Consider the following 12,051-nt stretch of genomic DNA (forward strand, 5'->3'; position numbering starts at 1 on the left):
CGATTTCTAGCTGCTGTTCTGACAATAATGAAGCGTTTTAGCCAATCGCGGCTCTAGTGGTTGTGTTTTGTGGCCACGTTTAGTGACATTTCTTCCCTCTGTGGGCTGACAGCTAGAAAAATAATGCCCAAATATCACAATGTTTGGGGCTGTCGGTCACACAAAACAACCAAACGGAGTCTTTTTTAGTCAGAAAAGCAATCAAGAGAGCAGCTGTTGGTGAAAATACTGATTATTTCTAGTTTTAATCATTTAGTTTAGTCTCCAGAATGTCTGCGGGGAGGATTCTGCTGCTCAAAGTGTTTCAAGTCAAACGGATAAAATGGATTTTATTTGTGTATCAACATCTTTATCTTGAAGGGAGGTCATTATTTTTACTTGAATCAGGTCAAAGTCATACGTTTTCTTTCCCTTAAAGTTTTCCAGCTCTGTGAAGGCCACTCCCGAGACGCTACCGCTGATGGAAAGACGCCACCTTGTGGACTTTTCGCGCAACTGAAGCTGTGCAAGAGCAGGTCCACGGTCTACTTAACATATAATTGATCCAAACCACCGGATTCACCGCAGAGCACATCTGGAAGACATTTACAGTCAAAATAAATTACAGTTAAAGAGGTATACTGTGAAAGCTGGAAACACAGCTGGAGAGTTGGCGGCGTTACAGCCTATACGCTTACGGAGGAGAGACTGAGTCAGCTGAACAAACTAACCTGATATGGGATTACTGTGGGGTTTTGTTTTAATGAATTAAATCCAAACAGGGTGGGTTTTGGTCTCAGTTTGTTACCTGCAGCCACCAACAGAGAGCAGCAGAACACCGACGGACGACACGCTCGACGCTGTCGCAGCTCACTTTTCTGTCTTAAGTTTAGAAGTTTGCTCTGAAGGAATGAGGACAGGCTTCCTGCTGTGCTTCAGCGTTATTTGGTTAATCACATATTTCTGCAAATGCAATGAAAGGAAAGTAGAGCCGACGGAGAGGCTGTTTAGTGACAAGTGATATTTAAAGGAAACTACAACCACCAGCAGCCAAACTGACAACAAAACCAGCTGTGGACACTCATATTCACTCAAGACCTAAACTTAAATACAAATTTGAAGCACTTCTGCTTTACTTGAACATCACTATATTCAATCTACTTTGTATTTATCCTCCTTTAAATGTATTTTTCACACTTACAGCTCATTTTCATGCTGCAATTTTTAAAAAACAAAACATATAATCTGTTTTATTGACTTTTAAATACTTGTAATTGAGTATTTTTACTACTTTTTAATGTCTGAATAGTTCTTCTAACACTGAAAATGCTTAATTTATGACAACCTCTGTCCACTTTAAAAATGTAAAGCATTGCTCCAGATCAAATAGTACGATTACTACTAATGTATATATAAAAATATTGATGTATAAAATAAAAAAGTTAGAATTTGTTCCTTCTTAAATAGCTCCAATTTTAAAATGTTGTTTACTTGTTAAATCATCAGTAATGATTCTCAGATATTATAAGTATTAAAGTGACATCATAAGCATAATTAATGCTTTTTCTTGAGTTCACAGCTTTTAGTTTTGATGCAGAACTTTTTGTTGTAATCACAACCCATCCCTTTTTATCCAGTAAAGCATCTAAATGCTTTATCCACAACCATTTATGCACATTTTCCTCTGTGTTTGAATCTCCTCATTTTACTCTCATTCTGCTCTGATCTTCACTTTCTCTTGTTTGTCTCCCAGCGGCTGCGTCTCCATGACGTGAATCCTGCTGCAGGACATCACCTGCTCACCTGGTTGAGGGGCTCATGCTAATCTAAAGCCGATTAGGCTTCTTATCTACTCAGCTCTGGTTATGTGCTTTGGTCCAACGAAAATACCGCGCGGCGTTGGCCTCTTTGCTTTTCCTGCTATTGCTAAGCCACGCTGGCTTTGATATCTTGGCTCCTCATGCCTCATGGCTGCTGTTTGCAGAATGTGGGGATCTCAGTGGAGATGCACGTGTTATTAGTGGATTGTGTTCCAGGAGGACGGATAAAGCGAACCTGACTGGTTGTTATTTATCAATATAATATGGGCTGAAGGGATGAAAGGGTTTGTTACGTGCATCCTCAGAAGTCAAAGCTCGCTCTAAGGCACAAAAATGCATGAAACCAATAAAACTCCAGAGTGGAGTTTACTCAGAAAAGTTATTTACAAATACACGTGCATGCATTGTGCTGCTAGTGAATGCATCTGGTGTTAACGCGGCCGTCTTTCACACTCACACGTCCTTACATCGGACATGTGAAGAGTCATCCCATGCCCATGTGAAAGCAGTAATGCCATAATTGCCCTTATCCTATTGAGTTAATCAGGAACTCCTCAGCATGCCTCGCCTCTTGATCTCTGGTTTGTGCGACTCAAGGTCGAGACAACACAACGCCACTGTTTCACGGTTGGATCACATCTCTAAAAGCCTTTATTCATGTATACAACCAGCATAATTTCTTTTCTACACAGACACACAATCCCCAAAAAAAACCATTTGGAAAAAAAAAAAAAAGCTTTACATGGATTTAAATAAAAGATTTAGCTTAGTTACATTATATTAAAAAAGTTAAATTTTGTTGTCGTTGTTTCTACACTATGTACAAAGACCCAGCTGTTAGAATATACATACATACGTGTCAAGAAACAGATACTGAATGCACAGGGGAAACACCAAAGAGGATTTCAGATTACAGTACAAGGGTCAGGAGCCAAGATTTAGCTGCCAATATCTGCCGTCCTCCACAGATTTGGAGTTGCCCCGTGCTTCTCTGTGAGGCGCACCTCCTGATTCCCATGAATCACTCTTCAACCATGTGCCGCAACATTCATGCATAATTCATGCTGATTCATTCAATTCAGATTTTTACTCCATCTCAGGAGCTTAACCAGTCTTCAAAGGTGGACTGAAGTATAAAAAGAGCTGAGTTGGGGAGCTTTAATTTGTTTGCTTTGTCTATATACAGTATCAGCTACGAGCCAGAGCGCTATAGACAGGTCAGAAGAGTAAAACACTGTCTCCTGGGTGGTAAATATCCTCCATCTGCACCTTAGGCTTCCGTGAGAGGGGGGGTTGCATAGCAACCACCATCCCCGCCAAACTATGTGACACCAATACAAAGGACAACTTACGCACTTACTTGTGATTGCAAAATATATGACATTTATCAATACAGAGCACATTGACTTCACTTAGAATTTTTCACTTTTTGGGAGGGAAAAAGAAATGATCCAAATCCACTGAGCGTCAGAAACAGTAAATATCTTTAAAAATATGCTGTGAAGCAACACTGGAGCTTGGGATGGATTAGAGGGGGAATTAAAAAGCGTGACTCATGCTACTCATTATCTCTCTATGTATGAATATGCAGGATTATTGATTCAAGGAGTCCATTCGTAATGAGTCCATTTAAAAGGAGTTCAAACATATGAGTAGGTCTACAAAATAAAGGTTGGTAGAAAAATGTAGAACTCTCGCACGTCCCCCTTTTTTTTTCTCTCCTCGCGAGCTGGGAGCGGTGTCAGTTTTTGCAGGTGGGGTTCAGCTCAGCTCACCGTCGCCACCCCTGCCTCGGCCCCCTCCTCCACCTTGCCCCCTTTGCCCATGGCCTTCATTTTGTCCATGATGTCGGTGAACGTCTCCTTCACGGTCTTCTCCAGGATCCAGCCCTCGCTCTCGCTCTCGGGGTCCTCGGGGTTGGCCAGGGTGGACAGGGAGCTGTTGACGTACTGCATGCCGATGGTCACGGCAATCTGCGAAGGGACAGGAAGAGCGTATCAGACGAAGCTCCCTCGTGAGAAATACGATTTGTTTGTGCCCACGCCTCATAGAAAGTAGAAGAACATAGCTCCAGGGCCTGCTAAATTATTAATTTCTGACGCCGTCGTGGGACAACATAATGAATTAGCCGAGCCTCAAATGCCATGAGAGCGGCGGAGAAATAACTTAACATGAAAGAACTCACCATTAAAATTCATCACATGCTTTTGTGAGTTAAGGATTATTAAGATCCGTAAAGGCCAAGTAGATAAAAATGTAGATTATCATCATTACAAGTGATGGATGTTTTGAATTAGAGTTGCAGTAATTGCAATAATTTTGCAGATTAATTGATTAATTGAATTAATCAAGCGAAATGTTGAACATTTTATGGGTCCGGTTTGTCAGCGTGAGACGTAGCTGCTGGAAAATTAAATATCTTTGAGCCTTTAAATTGAAAAATGGAGAAATTAATTGACTAATTCATCAATAATTAAAATAACTGTTAGTTGCAGCCCGATTCTGAATATCTTTCAATAGCTTTTTTCTTCTTTTCTCATTAGTGCAATGTGACAAAGACATGATAGACATGAGACAATCTGTTTGAATATGTTTCTGTGCTTGTCTGAAACTCATTTTAACTGCATTGTGTATGTGACGGTGCTACTGGAGGCATATGCTGTGCCAAAATGTCTAAGAAATTTCCAGCCTAAAGGTCTAATCTCTTCTTTAAAAAGTGAAGAAATCAGTTGCTGTAAATGGAGACGTGACATGAGAGGATCAGGCTCCAGGAATTGGGTCTGTCCTCGTCACCTCCCGTAGATTAACCCATTACTCCATCTTTGAGCCCACTATATGTGTCAGCATAGAGACGCTTGCATAACTCCTCTTAAATCTGAGATTCCCCCGACTGGGCGTCTGATCTGCTTCCATGTATCGCCTCAATCCATGTTTTCAGAACAAGGGTTTGTCTGCTGGGACGGAGGTGTTATCCGAATCGCTCTATTTACCGTCACTGACGTTAAGGGTTTATCTGTTTGTCTGGTCTGTGTGATAGCAAGCAAATACTTTACAACAACAACAACAACAGCAGATGTTCTCGCTGAGGAGAGAGTTGAGGAGAAAAACGGCGCCATGTGGCTGCTTCGGGATTACCCTTTGGGTAGAAAGTAGCAGGTGAGATAAAGGTAAGCCGCACACCCGTACGTGCCAAAGGTGGTGCCAGGTAACCCAGCAGTAGGCCAGGAGGCACGATGTTTAGGTAAAGAGGATCGAGCTGTTTGGGAAGGAGATGCAGTAAGTGGATATTGCTAAATGCGGGGGTGGATTGCTGGAAGGAGGGAAGACAAGAGGAACATGGCAGAAACGCCAACTGGGTCAACGCTTTGCACGTTTATACACCTGACTTCTTATAATTAGGCCATCAGAACCCTCACCCGACTTTCAGACATGTTGCAAAGCCCTCCCTCCATAATTAAAGACCCAACAACTGCAATGATCATCGGCTGTCACTTCATTTGGATGACTGATTAATGTGTGGCATTTTATTTGCTGAAGGATGAAGCGTTCTCTGTCGATACCTGAAATCTGAGTTTGAGATGTGGCTCCATGTCATGATTTCATGACATCACAGCTAGTTTGGTCCAGAAAGCAACTTATGTCGGCAAACTTGACGTTAAAGAAGATCGATTTTTACAACTATCTGCATTTTAATACATTTCTGACCCCTCTTTAAGTGTAATGTTGTGAATAGTGGCTGCTAAATGCCAGGGCTGTTTCAGGCTGTCGGATGGTTTCTGTGGGAAAGTTCAGGGACAGGCATCAGAAGTTAACCAAACATTTGCAACCAGTTCATGAAGTTTTGTCTTCTGTAAAAACAACAAATCCTGCTTGGAGACAATCATGAATCTCACTTGTTTGACACATTAAATAGGCTATAACTACACTTTTAACCAACTTTCAAGCACTACTTCGGGGGAGTTTGCCTTCAGGAGGCTTTAAGGACCTCCTACTGTTTGCAGCCTTTCAAGATGCTGCACTAGAAAACCTACTTGGACGCTCAAATGTGAGATTTAGGCTCGATATATCTCCCACGCACTCCATGGGGCTGTCCCAAGTGTGGCGGGTGCAGGTATTAAACCATGTGAGGTGATTTTTGCGTGAATATTCATGTCGGTGCTTCTGTGGTCGGTCCTGACCTCCAGCATGATGACCAGTAACACCAGGGCTCCGATGGTGTTCATCATGCCTCCGTAGTAGGACAGCAGGGCATCGCGGCAGCCGCGCTTCCACACGTTGAGCTCCTCGGTGTAGTGGTCGTAGCTGTAGTGGGCAGTGTTGTTGGTCATCTGGAGCTGGATGCAGGGTCTGGGGGAGCTGGGGTTACAGCAGCTGAACGGGACTCCATCCATCAGATACTGGCCGTCCACGTTGCTCCCAATGCGGCTAAGAGGATGAGGCAGAGTGTCATGTCAGAGTCACGTTATGACGGGTTGAAGGTGGGATGAGATTAAAGGTCAGGAAGTGCAAAGGCTATATTTGTAGCGTGAGTGGACTAAAATTACTTGACGTATAATTAGCAAGTCAAGGTTAGAATTTTCTTCCAGAAATAAGCAAAACTTCTGATGTTTTATTTTATTTTCTTGTTACTAAAATGCAAATCTTTCAAGGCATTAGTAAGTGGTGGTCCAGGACTATTCGAGCCAATACAACCCCACGCTTTCTTATCTCAAAAGCATAAATCAAACACAATGATCCTCACAAAGCTCACACAAACCGCTGACAGTCATCAAACATGCATCCTCACATCGTACTGTTTGAGAAGCATTATTGATTCTGATTATTGATCATTTCTCTTTTCTCTTTCCTCTTAGACACAGATCAAGAGTCTAAACAATTACAGTAAGCTGGAAAACCCAAATTTGCTCATTTGGGTCAGCGCTCAATTTAAAGAGCAGATCTCAACTGTGATTGATAGTAGTAGGTCAATGGAAAGACACGTGTGATTGGATCACGAAGAACTAAAGGTCAAAGGTGCATCGGTGATGTCTGGAGACATCGAGCCCCAAAATAATGCCCCAGATAGCACTCAGCTACAGAACAAACAGGCTGAACCATACTGGAAAGTTTTGAAATCTAATCAAATCATTTAGAAAGTTGGTATTGATGATGATGATGATGATGTGTTGGGTCTGACAGACAAAGAGAGGCCTGTTGTTTCATCACAACTACTTTTATCCATCACCAAGCTGGAGAACACTGAACAATTACACAGTAAATCATCAGTGTGTTGGTTTAGAAGTCTGTTGTTTTTTGTTTGATGTCTTAGAAATGGTCTAGTTGGCCGGTGCTGGTCCTGGTATGTTGCCAGGTCCTGTGCTGATTGGACAGGACACTGATTCTTCAAGGACGTGGCACTGTAATCCTGGAGATTAAACACTAAGTGCTTCACAATTGTTTACACAAAGTTCAGAGGAAATTTGATCAAAATCACTGCAGGCATCCACAAGGTAACACAGAGAAGTCACATCAACATTAAACTGGAACAATATGTTTGATCCTGCTCGTGCCCTTTTGAACGCACCTTTCCGACTGGAACTTTTCCTGTTGCTAATCACCAAAGCCCCTCCTCCTAACTTTATCCATAAAACTGCCTAGTAACCTCTTCCGCCCTCCCAGCCCCCAGTGTCACGTCCTCAATACTACCTGTGGCTGCCACAATTCTTGGGACAGTAATCCTTAGTGGACAAAAGTGAATAATACACCTGCCGTGACCCACCTTCACCTCAAATCCACTTATACTGAACTCTAACTTTGCATAGACAACCTTTTAAGCCCCCCTGCCTCAGCAACATCCAGCTTAACATCAATCATAATCTGAGGGGACCTATTTTACTGTCACATCACACATTAACGTCCTCAAACATTTACAGGTTGAATCTGAATCCAACTTACTCTCTGACTTCCTTTGCGCTGAAGTCCAGGTAACGGTTGCTAACCCACTGGATCTCAAACCAATCTCTGTAGTTGTCGTTTCCGCAGCAACGAAACTCCATCTGCATCAGGTCCAGGGTCCTCTTCATGTAGCAGCGTCCAGGCGTGTCCGTGTCCTTGTAGTACTTCATGCCGTTCCTCAGGCCCTCGGCCAGGGTGAACTGAAAGGGGATCCTCATCAGGAAGCACAGCAGAGCGGTGACGAACAGCAGGGCGTTGAACACCACGCAGAACATCAGGAAGGCCTTCAACATGGGCTTCCACTTCGCAAACTTGGTCGGGTCCAGAGAGTCGTAGCAGACTTTGCCTCCGAAGGCGTTGATGCCGCAAGCTATTAGACCCATAAATATGAGCAGGTTGGGCAAGAAGTGGCTCTCGTTGTTGTCCATAAGTTCTGAGCGCTTTCGCAGCTCGATCTTGAAGAACAGGCCCATGCTAAAGACCAGCACGCCGGCCAGTACCGCAAACCAGTACATGAACCAGACCGACTGAGCGAGCTTCACTCGCTTTTTCAGATCAAACTTGACCAGCATCAAAGCCATTGTTCAATCTGTAGAGTGTCCTTTGTCTACGAAGAAGAGAGTCAAACGATGATCTAGAACTTCAGCAGCTCCAAGACGTCCAGATATTCTTGAATACGCCAACCTGCAGTAGCCGTCTCCTTGTCTGCTTTGTTATTGAGGTCTCCTCTGGCTGGTCCAACAGGACAGGAGAGTCAGCTCAGCCTGTAATCCATCCCACGGCAAAGCAGCAGAGATGAAGAACTCAAGAAGACCCCAGAGTAGCGCAGGAGTCTTATTTCTTCAAAGGTTTAGCTTCTTCCATTGTGCCAGAAACTTGAAAGTTCACGGGGCTTTGTTTCTCCAAACTTTTACCGGTGTTGCTTCCCTGCCGCACAGGTGAGGCCGGTCGTGATGTTCCGCTCTCTCGGAGAGGTGGAGGATTGCCGAGGATCCTCATGATTAAACTCAAAGTTGCAGTACGTCATGCTAAGCCCCAGTAAGCAGCCTGAATCCAATTTGCAGAAATCCCTCCACACAAGATGAGCCTGATCATAAGCTGCTGCCAGGGGCCATAATTGGTTTGAGTGTTCACGTGGTCACGGTCGCCTCGATGGAACGCACCAGGAGTGGCATCAGCTGAGGCCCAACAAAGAAAATAGACATGAAAGTGGAGCTAATCACGGAGCGTACCCATTCACAGGTGTGGGGTCCACAAGCTCAAGCTCAGGTGTCTTCACTGTGGAGTAAATAGGCCGAGCTACTGAAGCACCACAAAGCCATTGACAGAAACAAACGATCAAGCTTCCAGGCTCGTCTATGAACCACTAGAGTACAACTACACATCGGAAGAATTTATTTATACTGAGGCCAAGAACAGAACTGAGACAAACAAACATGAGGTTAATTGGCACGGACATAAGATGCAGAAAACTTTCTCTTGCAAGCTAATAAACTTCAGCACTCTCAGTAATGCACTTAACGTCACTTGCTATATCGCCGGTTCCAGTCAACACAGTGTTTGACGTAAACAGATCCTTAAACTGCATTCTCACTGCCTGCAGCTGCACACGAGAGCTGCAGCGTAGCTTTCTGCCAAACGCCATTAGAATATTGATTTCTTTCTTTCACTACATCTTGCATCAAGCACCCCATGTGTATTATCATTAATGGTTTTTTAATGTTTTTTGAGTAACATTAATGTGTCAAAATCACCAAATGTTATCTGTTTAGCAAGCTTCTCTGGAGACAGCCTAAGTTGTGACGTTTCTCATGTAGGTGTCTCACTTATGATGCCTTGTGATGTAAATTTAGGACCAAATTCCAACATTTCTTTCCTCCTTTTTTTCCCCCTAATGGTAATTAAACTCAACTGTTTAACTGTACAAGTGTAAATCCTCTTTTATCAATGCCATTAGATCATCTTATGCCTCCTTTTAAATTGTCCATTTTCGTTATCCCTCCATTATCTCTACACCTTAATCCTCACCAGGGTCGCGGGGGGCAGAGTCTGTCAGAGCTGACAGGTCGCCAGCCTATCACAGGGCTACACTTAGAGACAGACAACCAAGCACACTCACATTCACACCTACGGACAATTTAGAATCACCAATTAACCTCAACATGTTTTTGGACTTGTGGGAGAAAGGCGGAGAACCCGGAGAGAACCTACGCTGCACGGGGAGAACACGTAGACAGATCCTGGGTGTCCTCATTGGGACACAAACCTTCTAGCTGCGAGGCAACTGCGCCACCAACCATTTTCGTTATAAGCCCCTTCATTTAGCATGTGTATGCTATGTATACTGTATACTATATTCATCTCATTTACTTCAAACATGATACAGTTATATCCAGCTACGAGGCCAATTTAGGTATTTTGTTCAAGCTGGATTTCACTACATTCCTTTTATAAAACATATTAGCCTCTAATTTATGGGCACATCCAGGAGCTTAGCTGTTGAAAAATACATCTGCTCAGAACTACATTACAGTATATTAATGTTTTTAGATGCTGTGAAATTAAAATTACATTGAAATTACTATATTTATGCTGAATTATGAGCAGTTTATACTCATTTATATGCTGCTTAAAGATGATAATAGAGGGGCTTTAAGCAAAAGCAGGAGGGAATGATTAATTTGTCTTGTCTTGTTAAACATTAAAGTCTGAGAATCTGCACGGTCTTCTGAGTGGCCCGAGTGTATTTGACAGAACATAAATAGCAGAAACAAAGCCTTCTGACTGTTAAAGCATCCACATTCTTTATTTGCATCTCATGACGGGTGCCATTCAGGGTCAGCAGCAGCAGCACAAGGCACAAAATCTAAAATAAATAAAACCCAGAACTCTGTATATGAATGTAGAATATTGTAGGATGATTTTCTAAGTCTGTGGAGTGTTTCTGTTACAATGAGGTCATGAGCTTTGAAAATTTTTTTTTGGATATTGCATTGTATTCATTTAATAACAGTTCTTTATTAATAACAGATTGGTGTCACTGAAAGCAAGAAATTGTCATTTGCATTTAGGAGAATGTTCTCTACTGCAGCCCACGTGTGATTGGTGCAGAAGTCAGGCGGATTAGTGCAGCTTCAGCTTCATATTCATGACATAACGTGGACATTAACTGTGTGCATTCATGCTTAAATCAGTTGATGCTTTGACTGTAAACGTGTACATTTGCCAAACGAGGGCTTTAAAGGTTAAATTCTAGGAGTCCCAGCTTGTTTTTCTGTCTGCTTCAGGAATGACAGTCCAGTTGGGTGAAGGCGTTCCTGCAGCGAGCCAGTTGAAGTCGTCCACCTCCCTCCAGTTGTTTCTTTCCCGGTCCAGACCAGAAACGGCAAAGTCCTCCTCCAGCGTGGGGTAAGACCAGGAGAACGGGGCGAAGCTCACCCCCCGACAGTCCTCTATGATGGCCCGGCTGGTGACGTGCAGGTACACCCGAGTGTCGCTGGTGTTGTGGGTCCGCAGCTGCTGGCAGGGGAAGGCCAGCGTGCTGTTTCTGCAGTGATCCACGAACACCGAGCTGGACACCGGACCGCACAGGATCTCACAGCCGTCGATGTGCTTCAGGTGCAGCGTGCTGGGCGAGCCCAACAGACGGACCTGACAGTTCGTGAGGTGAGTCAGAAGCACGTCTCGTTTCTGGATCTCCTCGGCCGTCTTGGTCAGACGCTCGTCTGTCCTGTTGGTGAAGCCACACTGCTCAGAGGCTCCATCCACCAAGGTGCTGCCTGGCTCTGAAGGTGGGCCGGCATCAGGGGCAGGTAGGTCGGGTGCAGAGGCTTTATCTGTCGCTTTAGTGCGAGCACGGAAGGCGAACTTCTTCTTGGGCAGAGCCTCCTCTCTGGTCTCAGTGAGGGAGGTCTGGAGCTTCTGGAGAGCAGCCTGGGCCTGTCTCAGCTCGTACTGGGTCAGAAACAGCATGCTGTCGTTGAGAAACTTCTGCAGCTGCACAGTCTTAGCCGTCGCCTCCTCCAGCTTCTGGGTCACCGCAGCCCGGTCGGCTCCGGAGCAGCCGGACAGCAGCTCCTCTATGGACGCCCGCTCTCTGCTGAAGGTGCTGGAGAAATACTCGCCCTTCTCCTCGGCGACAGACTGGCTCTCCTTCGCCTCTTTCCTCCGCTCGGCGTCCTCTATTCTCGCCTGGTGCCGCTTCTGGAGCCGCTCTTGGAGCTTGGCGGCACCGCTTTCCTGGTTAGCTTCAGCTGTCTCGTCCATGTTGTTGCTCCGGCGGTTGTTGCGGAAGTGATAACGCCTCTGACTCTTCTTC

The 12,051-nt window shown here is 44.3% G+C and overlaps 2 protein-coding genes across 2 annotated transcripts; both read right to left on the reverse strand.

Annotated features, from left to right (window-relative positions):
• Positions 1–3,565: 3,565 nt before the first annotated feature.
• prph2a (peripherin 2a (retinal degeneration, slow)) lies at positions 3,566–8,314 on the reverse strand. The gene is made up of 3 exons (XM_008307052.1): positions 7,734–8,314; positions 5,978–6,224; positions 3,566–3,772 (listed from the first exon to the last, which is right to left on the reverse strand). The coding sequence occupies exons 1-3, from the start codon at positions 8,312–8,314 to the stop codon at positions 3,566–3,568; spliced, it is 1,035 nt and encodes a 344-aa protein (XP_008305274.1).
• Positions 8,315–10,514: 2,200 nt separating this feature from the next.
• tbcc (tubulin folding cofactor C) lies at positions 10,515–12,003 on the reverse strand. The gene has a single exon (XM_008307053.1). It carries the CDS (start codon positions 11,997–11,999, stop codon positions 10,986–10,988), a length of 1,014 nt encoding a protein of 337 aa, XP_008305275.1. The 5' UTR covers positions 12,000–12,003; the 3' UTR covers positions 10,515–10,985.
• Between the last annotated feature and the right edge of the window lie 48 nt (positions 12,004–12,051).

Source organism: Stegastes partitus, unplaced genomic scaffold, assembly GCF_000690725.1.
Source record: "Stegastes partitus isolate 25-593 unplaced genomic scaffold, Stegastes_partitus-1.0.2 Scaffold52, whole genome shotgun sequence".
In the NCBI taxonomy this organism is placed as follows: Eukaryota; Metazoa; Chordata; class Actinopteri; family Pomacentridae; genus Stegastes; species Stegastes partitus.